At 51.8% G+C, this 18,515-nt stretch overlaps 1 protein-coding gene across 1 annotated transcript; it reads left to right on the top strand.

Moving 5' to 3' along the window:
• Positions 1–8,304: 8,304 nt before the first annotated feature.
• GCG54_00003643 (putative transcriptional regulatory protein C3C7.04) lies at positions 8,305–10,899 on the top strand (the record flags this gene model as incomplete). Its single annotated transcript, XM_045403713.1, has 1 exon — positions 8,305–10,899. The coding sequence occupies one exon, from the start codon at positions 8,305–8,307 to the stop codon at positions 10,897–10,899; it is 2,595 nt and encodes an 864-aa protein (XP_045271053.1).
• Between the last annotated feature and the right edge of the window lie 7,616 nt (positions 10,900–18,515).

Here is an 18,515-nt window from a genome sequence, read left to right as displayed (position 1 = left end):
ATCTCACAGTTTATCTGAGTGGCCCGCGCCTCAGGCACAAAGCCGAAAGTTGCAGTCGAGACGGGACCCCAGTTGCCCATGTAAGTGTCAGTGTCTCTTCACTTTGTTTCGCCAGGCGGCCTCGCGAAACCATTCAGCGTCTGTCATGAGGTGAAGAGAGATGGAGAGACATGGAGCCTGAATGTTGTTCAACTGGTGGCAGGAACCAGTCTGAGAAGCGATATCTCGGCAAGGTTCATATGGTAGCATCTTACCTACCTCAGGCACGTACCTGCTGCCTTCCTCAACATGCGCAAAGGCCCCACTTGAGAATCTGATGGATGCCTCATATCTCGGGCTGTAGGCAGTCAAGTCAAGGCCAGGGTCGTGTCGTAAGGAGAGCAGGAGATTGCCAAACAGCAGGCACCAGGTGGGACGTAGCAAATGGCAGGTGGCACAGGGCAGGGTGTCGTCGCTGTTGCTGTTGCCGTCGCTGCTGTGCAAGTGCTCTGGTGGTTTGCTCCAGGAAGGTACGGATAGGCGTAAGCGCATTGTACTCTTTCCTGGAGGGAGGTGCCTTCCTTTCGCCTTGCCTTCGCCTCGCCCCTTCCAACAGCTGAGAACTCAGCAGCAGCAGGTGCAGGTGCAGGTGCAGGTGCAGGTCTCTGCAATTCCCTTCATCTCACCCTGCCTGGCGTGGGCTGGCCTGGCCCCAGCTTCCCTGCTTCACGTTGCCTTGTGCTGGAGTCTGGCCTCGAACTTTTCATCTCCTCTCCTCTTCCGCAGGTCGATCATGTCCATCTTCATCACAGCTGCAGCAACGCTCCCTGCTGTCTAATCAACCCAATGCCGAGTTCCCATCAAATGTTTCCACGGCAAATGCGGACGATCGCACCTGGAATCGGAACTGGAACTGGAACTCTCGCTCTGAGCCCCTCAATCCAATTCAATCAGTCAAACAGTCTCTGCTTCCGAGTCCCGACTTCTCCTCGCCCGACTCTATTCTTCGCGACTCGGAAACTCTAAGCCTGGGGGGAGGCAATCAATGTACCTTACTCTGTACCTTGCAGAGTACCATACTTAGCAGCACGGCTGCGAGTGGATGGAGGAGGTCTCAGAGCAATTGACCACAGCCTCGGAAATCACCGTGCCGCCCGTCGCCATCTATTCCTAGCACCACCATCACCACCACCTCGAACAACAGCATTATCACCACATATTGTCGCTTGGAGCCGAACGGGCACCGCGAAACTCTGCCCGTTCAGGGATCCCTCTTGATTTCCCAACCTAGCCGCTCCAGCAATAGCATCCCCCCTACTGTCGGTCCGGAGCGACCAAAGTCAAGGCAAACCAAATAGGTCATGGCAAAGAACTGCAGCCGGAGAGCCCATTCCTGTGAAGCAACCGACGCAAAGCAGGGCAAAATCATCAGATCAAAAACTGTTGGACCGACCTTCCCCTCATCTTTCAACCCGCCTCAGACATAATGGGGGTGCGAGCATTTCCGTCTCTCGCCAACCGTCTCTTGTTTGGGAATGGCCTGATTTCACCCCATTAATCAAAACAAGCAATACCGAATGACTTTCTGACTGTTGCTATTCTTGAACATGCCCGCACTCATTCTGCAGCCAACTCAGCCCAGGCACGCCGCACCCAAGGACCAAGTCGGACGACAACGACCTTGCTTCTGATTCTCTAATTGCACACACATGCGGGACACTCAGACTTTCAACTCTATCGCCCTCTCAGACGAACACTGATGAACGCACCGCTCGCTCGCTCCCTCGCCCGCCTGTCTCCAAAGCCACCCTTACCCGCCATATCCTGGATCAACATTCCACAACAGGCCGGCAACCAGCCACAGGAAGAAGCCTGCCGGAGACGCTCTTGAAACCACCATGGATGAACTAACATGTGCCTGGATGGGATGCCGCATCAGGCGGGCTTGCCTTGGCTCTCTCTCTCTCTCTCTTCCAACCACAGGCGAGGCGGCGACGGCACAACCCTACCTCCAAAAGACGAACCGCAAGACACTGCCTTACGTTATCAAACGGCTGAAGTTACTCTCGACGTACTCGCCTCGAACTGGAGGGCGTGTGGGTGGGATTCTGGGACAAAGGCACGGTCTATGGGTACTTGCGCTACGCTACAGATGCCAACTGCGACGGCGCCACGGATTAGCACCCTCCCGTGCAGCAGCTCGGGACCCGGAGTCGAAACCTGGTCCTGGGCCCTGGGCCCGGTCCTGGCTCTTTCAATCGCGACTTTGGCGGGACACTCGCACTCACACCCACACCAATCTGACTGGTCGACCTGACCGCGACTGGCACTGGCACTGTCGCTGGCGTTGGCTGTTGGCTTCGTCTTCGTCCGTTGCCCCTTGATTGATGTGTCGATTCGTTGCTTGTTTCTCCAATGACATCGGGCTGTCACGTCACTGCTGCCATTGCCACAGCCACCAACACCAACCACGGTTCGTCAACAGCTTGACCAGACACACTACCCGCCGCACAACTAATACAACCTCACACCACCAACATCCGCCTCAAGCCATCCCAGCTACCTATGCCGCTAGGAAAGAAGCTTGAACTCGGTGCGTGCTGCCCGAGATAGCCCTCGGTTACCTCTTTACGACCACCATTCGTCTCGTAAGCCCACCATCCCAGCGCGCCGCCCTCCTCTTCTCCACAGTCCACACACCTACCTACGGGCGGAACTCAACGAACCCGCTGTGGAGGTCCGTTTGGTTTGCCGTTCCTCCCCGGCCGACCTCGCCGGTTGAACGGCTGAGCTCCCCCCTCTCACCATGGATTGCCGGCGCTCATCCTTTGGTTGACGGAGAATCGAGACTGTCTCAACGTCCGGGGGCCTTGCACTTGAGTTTTCAGAGCTGCCACACTATAGCCCAACCCAACGACGGCATTGACTAGCGCCGCCATTGTGCCCGGCCAGCACCTCGCTCTTTGCTATTCCAGACAATACCCGCGAGAGCCACATTGTGCTACTACTGTACCTACCCTGCCGGCCGGAGCCCACGCAATGATACACGAAAACGAAGCCTCCAGCACAAGGCTAGGGATAGCCAGAGGAGGCGAGCCCCTCGCTTCGCATCGTCCCATCTTGCGCAACCTATGTCAACGCCCGTTCGTTGACTCCAACGGTTAGGCAGTTACACATGATTCGGGGCTGCGGCGCTGCAGAGACCATTTGGGATACTTTCTCATAGCACAGACAACCAACCGAGCAATCATCGTATCAAAAAGGAAAAGAAAAAAAAAACCTCAACCGTTGATCTAAAGACCTGGGAAACTGCGTATCCCTGCCCGGGATCCTGGCCATCCCGATTCCCCGCCGATGTTTTTCCTTTGGGAACAGACGGGAACAGGAACAGACCGGCCAAGGGCCAGGGCCCTGGACGATGCAGCTCTCAGCTTGACTCGAGTTCTTTCAGATTTCTTGGAGTTCCTGCTCCAAGTCCCAGCACAGCCTGCTCCACGGCCCCGATATCCCAAGGGTGTGGACCAGGCCACCACGCAGCAGCGGGCGGGCTAACCAGTTGCATCAGTTCTGTATTGTGCTGTCTACGGATAGCTGTTTTCTGCGGCGCATGCCAGAACACACGCTACAACGCGCTGTGTGTGGTGCGGTGTCATTAGTGCGCACATCTTGGACGCCACTTTCGACGACAACGCACACCAATGCCGCCGCAGGCTTGCAGGCCAGCGCCATGTAACTCTCCTCGCGGCGCCTCACCTTACACATCGGACAGTCTCCGACCGGCTCACGCCTTGGCCTTGGACTATGCAGTTTTGACGTTGTTTGTCCCATGAAGAGGACCCGGCGTCTACCACCCGTCGCTGCGTCCGGCCTGGGATCTGATCTTCTGGAACCGGGACTTTAACAATCGCCCCGTCCAACCTCTCAAAGTCCAAAATCAACTTGGTGCTTGCGGGGTTGTGGCTCACACTGACCTCTGTCTGCCACCTGTCACCCACGGCAAGACGAACGTTGCGCCAATTCGGTTTACCAGCGTTCCCCTCGCCAGCCATGGCTTATTCTTAGCACTGTCGTCTCTGGCCTTCCTCTTTCGTGCCGTTTGGTGCGTTTGATCGGCTCCTTGATGGGAGGAAGACAGGACGACAGACCATCTCCAGGCGCATTCAAGCTCGCCCACACACCCTTGCAAGGATGTCTTTTGCAGTGCTGATCTGTCCCGCCCCGGGCTACTGGGTGTGTGGGATCACTGGCCCGTCGTCTTTCTACACCGTCGTCACTACTCACTCCAAGGCACCAGCCTAACCTACCTACCCCACGGCACCGCGTGGGCATACCGGTAGAAGTTTGTCAAAACAGAAATTTTGCCCGTCAGTGTATCCGTATGCCTTATTACCACGAGGGTATTGCTCTCTGGGCCACGCAACGCCTCGCCCCTTGGTTGAGTGCCACAGCCACTTCTCTCCAGTCAGTCTGGGAACTTCCGGCAGTACAACCCCATCATACTTGTTTTGCATTGGGCTTCCACAGATATTGCTCGTCAACTATAGAGTACTCCTTGCGCTCAATATCTGTCCTTCGTCTTCCATTGGAGATCACCGTTCATGCCCACCTTAATACGACCGTCATATCACATCTGTCTTCATGCTCATCGCCCACCCCTGAATCGTTCTGGGCTTTCCTTTTACACATACCGATTTCAATCTTGACTTCCAGGACCAGCTCAGTTCTTTTGGTTTTGCCAAGACCAGTCCCATCTAGCACCGACAGATTGGACCGGCTCAGGCCGTGGTTGATCAATAACATCGGTGGTTCAACGACTATCTGCGTCATCAAATGCGGATTCTTCTCCGCACAAAATATCTAGCTACTCCTTTCTGTCGCCGACCTTGATCGTTACTTCCTGGAAACGATTCTATTGCATCCGACTCAGAACATAGCCGAAGCCAGGCGGTTGACACCCTCCTTCAAAGACACCCGAAAACAGGTCACGAATCAAAGTGTTTCGAACAGTGATTGCGCCCCAATTCTGGGTCTTGTCCCCCCTTCTCAGGCCGTCCAACTGCAGCAGAGGTCCGTCACAGTCCTTGAGTACTGAGTAGTGACTGCGTTCGCCGGCTGGGCCTGTCAAACCCCGGCCAAGAAACGTGGTAGCGGCCGTTGGAAGGAAGCCCATTTGTCGCCATTGTGCGGTTCCGTCGGCTTTAGGCCTGTCAAACTCGTCACATTCCACCCTGCCATTGACACCGGCTGGCTCTTCGAACCCTTGCAACATCATCACGTCTGTTGCGTGGCCAGTGGACCGTGTTCTTTTGCGGCAACGTGCAGATTCCGCCCCTGCAAAAACAGTCCCCGCCAATCTCAACCCCTAGCCAACAGCCCGGAGAGCAGCCTCGAATCGGTCAACGGATACTGGAGAAACGCAACAAGCACACCAAGGCGCTGTAAGAACCCTGCTCTGGGTGCTGACTTTCCTTCCCACACAGGGTTTGACGACGCCATCCTACGCCACGCGTTTGAGAAAGCTGCGAGCAGCGTTCGCTTGTCCCTTGCTGAAGCCCTGTCTGCACCAGTCTATCGACACCTTTCGGAGAGATAAAACGTCAATCGGGCTTTCGGTTCTGCCACCGAAATATGCTTATTGCACGTTGGTCTCAGTAGTGAACAAGACACGTGCTTGGCCGTTGCAGAAAGGTCGAGAACCAGCCGCTACCCGAAGGACCGCACACGACATACACACAGAACATACATAGCTTGGTGGCTGAGAAAGAACCTGTTGAGACGTTGACAGACACGGGCTCGCACATTGTCTGCAAGCAGAGGGCGAACTCTTTTCTGAGGGTTTCTCCGAGACATCCTTGGACTAAGAAGGTACGTGGATGTCACTGTTTCGTTTTCCCTGTCCCATGCCTTGGTCAATCGAAATATCGTCCCCTTCATCAACTGAGCAGAAGCACCTCAATATCGTACGTCGCTCCAGATATTGGACAAGTGCCCTCTGTTATAACCGGCTAGTACGCAATGCCACGGACATTACCCTTATGCCAGATTTTATGACAAGATCGGGTCGCGGTTACGTGGTCAGGGCCATGCTGGTCGGTCGTCGTCAAACCAATCAACCCGCTGCGGCCATTGGCAGCGAAAAAGCCCCGAAGATCATTCTTCGATAGCTCCCGACGAACGGCTTAGCGGCCCCTTCTCATTAAGCGCACGTCCTCCGCCCGGGCGGGCTGTAGTCGGCTCGTCTGTCGGCTGTCCAGTCGCCTCAAGCCCGGTAGAGGAACTGGACGCAGGGCAAGCAGAAGCAAGACACGAAAACCAACATGGCAGAGAGGAAGACTCGGGCAACTGACCTGGACCAAAGCTGGTCCATCTGCAAGTTGCTGGAAATACTGCTGGAAGGATTCCGGATGCACATCATGTCCTAAAATAGGCCCCTCAGCCCACAGCGCCAGAAGTCAGTGGCACAACCCGAGAGAATGCCGGCCAACTCCCAACAGCAACAAGTCTCCTGCAATAAAGTGCAGAAGTGGAAGAGCTTCATGTGCGGAGTCTGCAGGTTCTTCCCCTAGCAAGAGTCAACCGAACCAACGACGGGCACTCAACTCCCATCCATACATCCTATGAAGAGTGTCTGTACATCCATCCATCCACACTCTGTTGCACACACACACCCACACCCACATGCACACACACACTTTCTCTCTCTCTCTCTGTGTCCCTCTCTTTCTCGTCACGCCTGAACTCTTTCCCGCCCTCAGTCAACATCCACGTCAGGCAAACCCCCCTTTCCTTTCCCCAGGCCTAGATGTCGAAGCTGCATGACTGATTACCCTCCCACAAGTCGGGGCGCATTATTACCTCTTCTGCATCGTGGGCGGCCTTGGGCGACTGGATCTGTGGTAACGTGTGTGCCCTTTTCCTGGCCCACCATTTACGAAATTCCCGATGAAAGGAGCGCAAACCGCGTGGTCCCTTCAGATCATAGAACACAAGTCATATCAACGCAAGCCAACCCAACCAACTTGTCAAGCCCCTTTAAGATGACCCCTGTCTAGGGGAGCAGCAGCTGTGGCCATGTTCTCCTCCCCTGTTTCCTGCGCAAAAAAAGTTGAGGACCAGCACCCTGGCCAAGTCCAAGTGGGCTTGTCGACGGGAAATGTCAGTGAGTCGCGGCACGGCGACCTTATTCTCGAAGCTGTTGCCGATTCGCCATCATGAATCCTGGGCTGGGTGTCGACGCTTGACTACAGGGATCATGGGACTTCCTGGTGACTTGTCCGACGTCCCTGGGTCCCTCGCCCTCTTGAACCAGGACCCTGGCACCCCGGCAGCGCCCACTCTCCGGTCGAAACACGTTAGTTACTTTGGTTGATGAGCATCTTCCACAGCCCTGTTCGTCCTCCTTGCTTCCTGTGCTAGTGCTAGCAGGGATACCGTTGAGCCCTCCACCACTCCAGATAATATTTCCGATTCTGCTTCCACGCGCGGAGAGCCCCGGATCCAGACCTGATGCCTCGATGGCACCGCAAACCATCGTCACTAAACCCCCGGTGCTTGTATTGCACCCATCGAGTGACATAGCGACCTAAGCAGCGCTATTGTACCTTGCCTTGCCTTGCCTTAGCCTCCCTTGTCTTTCTACCCTACCCGCTTTCTCTTTACTCCGACCAGACGCACTCCCCATTTCTGCCACCATCCCGCGCAGCCACATCCTGTCATTCTTTACACCTCTTTACCCTCCGCCCGTCTCGACCTGTTGGTTGCTTCTTCCTCCTGTATTTTGTTCAAGAGTTAAGCCGTTCCTCACTGGCATGTTCCTTCATGGTTGACTCATGGCTTGATTCTGAACAACAACATTCTCCTAAAAGACGGCTACTCAAACGGATCCTGGAGAGCACCCCGCTAATCCAAGTCCTGCGTGCCAGATATCGTTTGGTAGCACTCAATTCTACAGCGGGTTGACACAGCACAACGGCCGTATTCCACGCTCATCTTTGCCGTCCTGCAGTCTCGCGGCCGAGGTCAGACAACAAACCGCCGGAGTCGTGGGTCTAACCTGTCTCGAGTTACACAGGACAGCTGCAGCAACACGCGTTCTCGCCAGCATCGTCGAAGAGGACGGCAGTACGCCTGGTGCCCGGACGCGCGAAGACAAAAACCAAATCTGGTTGACCAGTGTTGCTGAGTGAGCCGCAACTTCAGACCGGCGAACAGCATTTTCGTGCTCGAGACTGGCTCCGGGTCTAGCTTCTAGTCCCCGTGCCAACTTCCGAGTTCACTTATACCAACCAGACTCTCTCGTCTCGCCAACCCGACACATCCGTCTGTATGTTCGTGGAGCGCCGCCTTCCTCTTGCTCATCATCTTGGGGAGCCCGTGGAGACTCCTCTGAACCAGTCGCGCGAGTACTGGTCGTTTGAACAGCGCTCCGCAATGGCTGCATCGTCGCACAACCCGTATCCACGATCCCCCAATCCTTCCACAAGGTCGTACGACTCTTCTTCGGTTTCATCTGCGACCTCACCTAAGCAGCCATCTCAGTACCTTCCCAGAGGCTTGATGAATACAGGACCGAGGACAACGGCGGCGCCGCCGCCACAACCCATTGGCATCCCGCCCTTGCCACCCGTCAACCAGAGCGCCTTTACTCCGTATACGCCAGTGACTGCGGGCTCGATCATGGGACGCGATTCACTTCCCTCGGCGGAGTCGGTGGCGAGCACACCAGGTCCTTCTACAGCTTCGCTGCCGCCCATTTCCCAGGCGCAGAAAAGAGCTTACAGGCAGAGGAGGAAAGACCCCAGTTGTGACGCATGCAGGGAGAGAAAGGTTAAGTGTGATGCCACAGAGACGACGAGCTGTTCGGAATGCTCCAGCCGCAACGTCAAATGCCAGTTCACGAAAGAAACGAACCGTAGAATGTCATCGATCAAGCAGGTACAAGACCTCGAGAAGCAGCTGGAACGCTTGAGACGAGAAAACGGCAGCATGAGGCGGATGCTTCAGGAGAGAGATGGTGCGATGGATGTTGATCCGGATGGTCTTGAACAGCTCCCCCTACAACTCCCCGAGATTGGCACCGAACCGAAGCGGAGGAAGCGACCTGCCCCGATGCATGACCTGGCGAGAGCGAGGTCCAACATGCGCATCTTTTCTCGTGGAATCTGGAAGCCTCCGGCGCAGTATCGTCAAGCACCGACGACACCTTTGTTTGATCCGCAGAGGCCTGAATTGCCCCCGAGGCAGACGACTGACCAGCTGCTGCACGCCTACTATGGCTCAGCCCATACCATGTTTCCCATCCTGCACTGGCCAACCTTTCAAACTGGAGTCGATGATCTCTACAGGATGGGAAACACGAAATCGGTACAACCGGCGTGGCTCTCCACGTTTTTCTCCGCGTTGGCATTAGGAAGTCTCTTCAGCTCGGATCCCCATTCACACCGGGCCTATCGAGCCGCGGAGCTCCTCGAAGTCGCCCGGGGCATGATCGACCCCTGGAATAACGACTACGTTCTGGACAATGTACGGGCCTTGGTGCTTGTTATTTTGTGCTTGAACGAAATGAACCAAAAGTCTGCCGCCTGGACGTGGCTAGGCACCGCAGTGCGAGCCGGTCAAGATCTCGGCCTCTACTCAGAATCCGGACCTTGGCCAGTCATCGAGGGCGAGATGCGCCGACGAGTTTGGTGGACGATATACATCCTGGACCGTAGCTTAGCGCTCGATCTTGGCCGCCCTGTCCTGATTGACGATTCGGACTGCGATGTTTCGCTTCCTGCCGGCGTCGACGATCACTACATCCACGAAGGCGGTATTATGGTGCCACCGGGCCGAGAACCCCTCAACCACTCGCTCCTAGCTCTGATCAACGTTATCAGATCTTACTCGTCCCTGATCAAGACACTAGCGGCCCCAGCTGTGGCCCCGACCAGACTCGCAACGTTCGATCAGCACTTTGTGTCGTGCCTTCGAGCCTTCCCACCCGTTTGCGACACTTCAAGCACAGGGCAGATCTCTCCTCACCTCCTGACACCCTTCACCTACCTGCTCCACGCTCGTCTCGTGTTGCACCGCCACAACCTCGCTCCAACCTGCCCTCCCGACGTTCGCCTCGCTGCTATGGAGCAGTGCACTCACACAGCTCTTGAAACAGCTTCCCTCCTCTCGCGCGCTACCCCAAACCTTGCGGATGGTGCAACAGCACTTCTCACCACGCACACGTTCCGATGTGCCCTCTTCCTCTTGCTTGCGGGGTACTGGGATCACGCAACGACATGCCTGCGTGCTCTCGCCTCCATCGACGCAAGGCGCGACGTCGCGATTCCCTGTGGAAGATTCCTCGCCTTCTTCGTCTCAGCACTCGGCACCAAGCGCAGCGAGTATGCCTCCTTCGTTGCTCGCACGACGCCGCCGAAGCCCTTCGCCCCGCCCCCTCCGCCTCAGGGCCGACCTGGGCCTACCCCTCTGCAAGAGGCCCTTCTCCACGACGAAGAGCTGCTGGCGTATGTCAGCGCTGACTTGCAGGCCGCACCGGACGCTGCTTGGATCTGGGCCGGCGGGGAGCGCGAAGCCATTCTTTCTCCCACGTCGCCGGGTTCCATCACTGCCTCCGGCGGTGCCAGCAGTGGGCTGTTCAGTGCGGAGCAACGTACCGGCCTGAGCGACGAAGAAATGAAGGAATGGGGTGGGTGGGAACGTCTTGAGGCAGCCATCCGCGGGCTGGCCTCCGGCAATACGACGCCCACCCCAACTTCCGCAACTTGGTCTTCGGCGTTGCCTGCGGGAATCAAGTCGGAGGGCACGCCTGCCCCAGCACTGCCGAGCATCATACCCGCCAGCGAGGGAAGCAGCAGCAACAGCCCGACGGCGAGCGCAAAGGGTCGGCCGCAGGACAGGCTGAGCATCGCGAACATCATCTAGAGACACTACTCAGCCTGGCGCCGTACGATCCCTGAGCGACCCGTTCTGTGGATGGTGTACCGATTTTCCCAGGGAATACCGCTACGGAGCCATACTTGATCATTTCCTGATGTCTTTTCGCAGTACCAATACCCAGGCAACAACAAAATCATGACCGTTCACGAACGTCACGGAAATGACCTGATTCGGAAACCGCGTAACGATACGACGGTTTCCCAGGACAGTCTTTGCGATTGTCAAGTCGACTGGGGCCATCAATTCGGCTCCACTGTACGATAATGTGTTGATCAGGCTATAGACGTCGTCTTTGCCGTTTCATCTCTCTTCCTTTTTTCTTCTTATTCCACAGTCATTTTTCACCAAAAATTTCCTTTCTCTACCACAACATCCAGAGCGGGCGTAGCCATACAGGGCCCCCCTCAAACCATTCGTTAACACCTTAATGTCTGCACTAAAACACCGGGCGGGAGAAGCAGTGGAAGCGGGAAACGGGGGCGGCAGGGTCTCTCGTGTTTTGGCATTTCCCTTTGTGTCTCTTGGCCTGGTTCGCTGGAAGACCAGGTCCGGATGAAAGGAGTTTTTACCAAAAGCCTTGGTGGGAAATTGGTGGACAGGCGGGGAAAAAGCAAAGGCAGGAGGGAAGTCGTCCAGTGCCTTGGCAACTTCAAAAGGCTCCAACGTTCGTCGAATTGGTCGTTTTAATCAACCGTGGGAGACGGGGGCAGAGGAAGAGGCCGGGCCTTTTTTTCTTTTGTGGGTGGACGCCAGTGCAAAGAGGATGATGGCTGGAGAGTCGGTTTTTTCTTGATTTGCTAACTTTGTTTGGGGAATATTGTCTATATGGGGGGTTGGGCTGACTGGACGTCGAAATCATCTTTTCTATGTTTTGGAACCATTTTTTTTCTTTTTTTTTGTCGCAACTGCGGAATTTCGTACTACGCAAAAAAGTTGCAATACCTACATGCACATAGGTTATGTACAAACGAAGCGGATTTTTACGGCTGGCCAGCGAGGCACGGAACTCGCTGGTATTTTCCAGACCACGATGACATTCTTTTGTTTTTTGGAACTGTCCTTGTGTGACTTCTTCGTCTTGAGATCTGCCGACTAGGAAGTTTTGGTCGAAATCATTACAATTGGGATGGGCACGATGGAGTGTACAAAGCGACATCTGAGATGACCTGCGCAAAGGCGCGTTTTGCAGGAACAACAAGCTCTCGATGGCTTCAACTCAACCGGATTCAACACCAAGCAAACGATTGACGCAATCAAAAGCCGCACGATTTCGGGCGTCTAGCAAGGCCTGCCCGCGGCAAACGCTCCGAACACCGCCCTTCGCCTCTTCGCGCTCATCTCGCACTTGACCAGTTGACACAAACCTCGTCACACCAGCCCAGCAGCCAGGCCTCAGGCGCCAAACGGGACTACCAAACAAAGCTAGGACTGGATATCGTGATGGGCACGTAAATTGCCTCAAAACACACGTTTCTCTGCTCTGTCGCCAGATGTGTTTGTGGTGCTTGCTGCGCCTACTAAGGCAGTGAAGCGAGTCGATGGCTTCCAAAAGCTTCGAGAGAAATGTCACAATGTTGGTTTTGGAAACGTCAAACGGCACGATGGCCCCAGGTTCAGACACAGAATGGAGAGAGAAACCGCGCCAACACGGTCCCCTCCCCACGTTTGACGTCGTGTTTCTCGTCTGCTGGGGGAGTTGGTTGGATGCCACCGGGGCAAGACAGCACAGCACACAGCATAGCCAGTTGTCCCTACCAGCGGGGTGGTGGTGGTTGGCGATTTCACTGTTTGGTAACTGGTACCGACGACCTCCCCTCGAGGGCTATGGTACGGCCCCATCAGCAAGGTCTGGCGTTAGCCCCAATCTTCTGTGAGGAGGAGAGCTGTTTGAGGTGGTATGGTGATCCAAGACCCTGAGATGTGATCTCTGCATTGGGTAGCGTGGTGTGGCCAGGGAACTTCCCTCCCCCCCAGGAAGAACTAGAACGCAGATGAGAACCAAAAGGTTCGAACGCACTGCCACCGCCGAATGTAGGTTACCACGCCCACACACCACCCTTTCCCTCCTGAACTTCCGCCCATTCCTGACTAGCGGGAGAGTCTCATGAGGCTACGGAACGTAGAAGATGCGTGTCACACATCCTGCAAGGATCTTTGGGCTAGCGGCAACGGGTTGAACCTTGGTGGAGGGGGGAGGGCCACCACTCCCAGAGATGTGCGAACTGGCCTTGTCGGTTATCGTGGACGGACACAGCCTTGTTGTAATTCACTGATGGTGTGGGGACATGTTGAGAAAACAAGCTTATCGCTGTCATTGATTCTCTCTGCTCGCCCCCCTTGTTCTTGGCCGTGTGGGCGATGATCTGCTCAGTCAAAATCTCTGATGTAGGCTGTTTCGGGTGCGGGATTGGGACGATTTAGTGACGGGTTTGACGGGATGATGTGATACGGGGGGTCTGGCCAACTAGCGCCAACTCAACACAGCCCTTTCTTAGTTTTCCTTCTTTTACTACCTACTGGTTCGTGATTGAGACGTTGACACAGAGTAGTTGTCGCGAAGACACGCGTGGTAGGGGTCTTCGCAGGGGTATATATAACCCCTGCCCTTGCGATCCCTGCTGCCCTCCTTTTTCTATAGATATCTATATGTTTTTTACTATACTTACTATACTTATTGCTATATATTATTTATAATAGTTATAAGCTTAGCTTTTTAATAATACCTTTATAATCCCCTTTACTATACGAGTAATATATATAATAATAACTTTAAATACCTTATTAGTAACTATGACGTTTATATTACTATAAGATTAGTTTATATAGGCCCTATAGCTATAATAGTATACTTAGTATTATAGAGTCTGGGAATATATTAATCCTATATTAAGTACTTCTAATATATTTCCTTAAATATATTAATAGCCTCTAATACTTAATAAGGTTATATAGATATATTAAGTAAGCTTTTAGCTATAATATAAAGCTAATTATAATATATAGGTATCTTAGTATTAAATATAATATACTAGAACTACTACTCTTAATATATCTAATAATTTAGAGCTAATATCTCTATTTCCTATTACTATTACTAATATATATAAAAAATATTCTAGTTAGATCTATAATTATAAGATTATTATTACTAAATATACTAAAGTTTCTAAAGGCCTCTAGTATATATAGTAATAGATCTAATATACTATTAACTTTATAATCCTCTCTACTATATAACTTAAACTTATAAACGCTTTAAATAGGTTATCTAAGATAACTTAAGTTTTTATATAAGCCTTCTAAGCTTAACTTTACTTTATAGACCTTATAGTTTATAACTTTATTTAAGAAGACTATTTATATATACTATATAATATAAATAGTAATATTAATCCTTCTTAGTAGTATAAAGGCTAGTATTATATATTTTTAGTAGTAAAAGCCTATAATATTCCTAATATTTAGGGTATACTTAGTATATAAGCCTTCTTAAATATAATTAGTATATATTTAGCTTTAACTTAAGTAGAATATACTTAATTTAAGCTTTTAATTATATAAGAGGGTAGCTAGCTAACTAAATTACTTAAAGAGTATAAATAACTTTTTATAATAATTATCTAAAACGCTTAAAATATTAACTTAGATTATACTTTAAATAAGGTATATACTATACTTAATAGATATCTAGAACCTTAGCTAGCTATATAAGCTACTAAGGCTACTTCTAAACCTCCTTCTTAATTAGTTTTAGTTAGTAATAATAATAATTACTACTTTTACCTTTATAGGTATTAGTATAAGTAGTACTCTATTAAGTATTATTAGTTTAAAAAGGTACTTTATAGTAAGTATTTTAGTTAATTAGATATCTAGATCTCTTTTAATAATATAAAGGATATTAAGATCTACTTTTAGCTCTAAGAGTAGAAAGATCTTATAGAGGATTTTTATTAGTATAAGTAGTTTAATAATACTACTACTAATATACTAATTAATATTATTACTTAGGATTCTAATTTTAATATATTTTAAAGCTCTCTAGTATTAAGTATAATTTACTACTTATATTAAATATATTCTATAAAGCTAAAGGATAGGTATAGTAAACTACTTATATTAAGTATAATCTATAAGTAGTTAGGATAGCCCCTCTATATTAAGTATAGTCTATAGGGGGGTAAGAATAACTTTATTTCTACCTTATTTCTATATATATACTTTATAGGGCCTTTTAGAAGCAATATATATCGCTCCTAGGGGGGTGTGTTGCGAAGATATACATAGTAGGGGTCTTTGTAGGGGTATATATAACCCCTGCCCTTATGATCCCTGCTGCCCTCCTTTTTCTATAGACATCTACACATTTTTCACTGCGCTCACTATGCCCATTGCTGTACGTCACTCGCAACAGTAGTTGGTCTGTGATGGGGTTTCTGTTGTAAGTTTTGGGCGCTGGCTGTTGTGACCTCCTGGAACCCCCGTCCCTCCCCGGCCTCCATCGAAAGGTCTCTCGACGGACCGTGACAAGATTGTTTTAGATGGTTGTCATGTCAAAGTGTCAGCGGCGTCTGTGGGCAAAGTGGGTAAAATCGGAGAATTCTTTCTGCATCGTTTTGCCTTTCTGCCTTTTTTTCTCCTTCTGCCCTTGGTGGTTGGCGCGTGCTGGAAAACGAAAACGATGGCACGGCTTTGGAGGAGAGGAGGGATAAGCACAGGGAAGTCGGGGACCGCCCGGCCGGCATCCCGGGCCTTGGCTCCTTACCCCTCCCCCCCTTCGCCTAACGTGATCGGGCTTTGGCCCCCGCCGCCTCTTGGCCGGAAGCCGCATCGGCACGCGGCGGCCGGGTACATCTTGGCTCTCCCACTAAGATACCTATCCTTCGTTCAAGGTTCCGGCGTTCCTCTCTTCGCGCATCATCTCCAGGGATTTGTGCGCTCTGGACTATCGATTGTCACTCCCCTCCCAGGGATCATGGGCTTCTCCGTTTCGGGAGGGGGATTAGAAGGGATGCTCCCCGGGGGTTGACGTCGGAGTTTAGACTGCGATGCGTGGTGTTGAGGGTTGCCGGCCAGGACGCTCGCCGTGGGGAGGGGTTAGCGGTGGGAGGGGGAGGGCGAGGGCGCGGCCCGGCTGCGGTTGCTTGCTCCATCATTTCACCAGACCCGGTGCGTCCCTTGGCGATGAGGTTGTAATGTGTCAACACTGTGGCGCGTTCCAAGACTTTTGGCCGTCGTGTGAGGCACGCTGTGATTGAAGAGGGTTGACAAATACCGTTGATGAGAGGGGGCTTACTGAGAGGGGATGCTGGTGAGTTGGACTTTGGTGTAAGCCGGGTACGCGTCGCGAACCTTGGATGCGGTACCCAGAGACTGGGAACAAGAAGGGTTCGGAGATTTCATCAGACAGAATGTGGTTTGACGTGCGGCATAGTAAGGTGTCTGCAGAATGGAGAGCGTGGCGATGCAGACTTGGGTGGTCTCTGGTGATGGCTCCACTGAGGAGTGTAAGTGAGGTTCGGGAAACGTGCCACCGTGATACAACGGGATGAACAGATCTAGACCAAGATGAACAAAGTTGCGAGTTACCATGGCTCTTCACTCATCGTCAACCATGCGCATGACAGCAATCAATGCTGGTTAGTCAATGCAACCAAAAATCGAAAAAGAAGAACCCGACGGATTGGACTGAGTCAATCGTGGTGAGGATTTGAGCCTCACGCGGGGGTCGAACCCGCAACCTTGAGATTAAGAGTCTCACGCTCTACCGATTGAGCTAGCAAGGCGGGCCTGATTATTAATCAAACTCAAAATTTGGCAGTCCATGGAGCCTGGGTTTGCTTGGCCGCGTTCCGTAGAGTGGTGGTTGACGACTGAGCCTGTCTTTGAGCTGGCGAAGATCGTTTATCTCGTTTGCTCCGGTTTTCTTCTTTATTCGTTGCCTTTAGCTATCTCCTAGGTTGTAAGCGTTGAGGCTGTTTTTGTCGGGGCGGTGTTTTCTTCACAGGTGATGAGGGGGCGTAGATCTCGACATCAATTCATCCTTATCTTGGACGGACTGCCTGTGCTAAGAATGAAAACTCTCGTGAACCAAGTTATACATATCAGTACTTTTCCTTTTACTGTCATGGATATTCATAGATCCTTCACCTAATGAAGAACTCGTGGGGCATCAACACCAGTAGTCACCAACTTTGAGCAGTAGACTTGCTACTTGTAAAGCCAGTGAGGAACTGGATAGACTGCTAATACAACTGACACTAATCAAAGGCCAAGCTGAGTGTTGATACGGCGCGGTCTCATATGATAGCTGACTCTCTTCAAGACTCTTCTCGGTCGCTATTATGTATCAGCTTCTGCTGTAGCATTGCCCATAGTGTCAACCTGACCGCAAAGTCTAAGCATAAACGCCATATTGCTTTCTGGACAAAACTTTCATTTTTGGGTCCGCCTCAGCTAAAACCTCGATTTCATATGATGTTAATAGGTTGATAGGCCAGTGCATCTCTCGGCAACGCCATCTCTTATCTGCGAAGTCCAACAGTTGCCTAGACCTTAGGGATGCTGGCTAAAATGTTCTTATGTTGAGCGATGTTCCCCGATCCGATACAGGTTGGGAATTGTTTGTGTTGGAACAGAGCTGATGCATAAAGAGTCTGAACAGCAGAACTCCATGCAGGCTGCTCGCCAATTCCCTCTTGCCAGTTAACCCCCCAAGGATACATTAGACTATTCTCGGGAAAGAAGAGAAAGAATGATGAGGGGCGTGTAGAGCGCGTCAATATAGTAGCCGGGCCAGCTTCGTCATGCAACAATGAGGTGGGCTTAGATTCAAGGATACAGACGGCTGACGAATGCTTGCTTTGGGCATTTGAATTCATTTCTAGGATTTCAATATTGACCCGTCTTAGCGATAGTGTTGGAGGACATAGAGTTGAAATGCCAAGCAAATCCTCTCACTTATTGGTCATCGCTCTCATTCAGGTCGCTAGCTTATCAGTCGCTTTGGTGTTAAAGAGCGCAAGTCCGCAAGTTCATATCATGGCTTGGACACATAAGCCGGAAATAGCAATAAGTTTAGATTCGCTGGGTAATTCCTCACACTGTTTCTTCTCGTTGTGGCCTTCAGCGAGGAAACAGGGGTGCAAACTGAGCTGATTTGTGCATATTCATTCGGTGAAGAAGACCGGGGATCTCGCGACAGCTCGTTTCTCATTCGCCGAGGTTGATGAACGCATCGGGGAGCCCGGAACGGCCCCACTACAGTCACATTGACGGACCGTTGATTAGCTCCCGACCCTAGGCAAGGACGTGGGTTGAATATCGAATGGGGAAACTGGGACGTCTTTGTGCATACCGAGCCTGCACAATCAACTTCTCTTGCACCAACAATGGGTCACCAGCTCGTGAAGATGTTGGCGCCGGCGGTACAAATGGCCCCCAAGTGTCTGGGTCCAACCGCCCACTCGCCGTACCCCTCTTCCTGGGCTTCTCTGCGTTCATCTCTCAGTCGTGCTGGAGAAAATTTCCGTCACATTCGATACCAGTGCCAAACTGTCGGCAATCTGAGTCTGCAATTGTTTCTTGGACCAAAGATCAAC

This window comes from Colletotrichum gloeosporioides (genome assembly GCF_011800055.1).
Source record: "Colletotrichum gloeosporioides strain Lc1 chromosome Unknown consensus_5, whole genome shotgun sequence".
Classification (NCBI taxonomy): domain Eukaryota; kingdom Fungi; phylum Ascomycota; class Sordariomycetes; order Glomerellales; family Glomerellaceae; genus Colletotrichum; species Colletotrichum gloeosporioides.
Note: the sequence above shows the minus strand (reverse complement) of the source record. Positions and strands in the feature narration are given on the sequence as shown.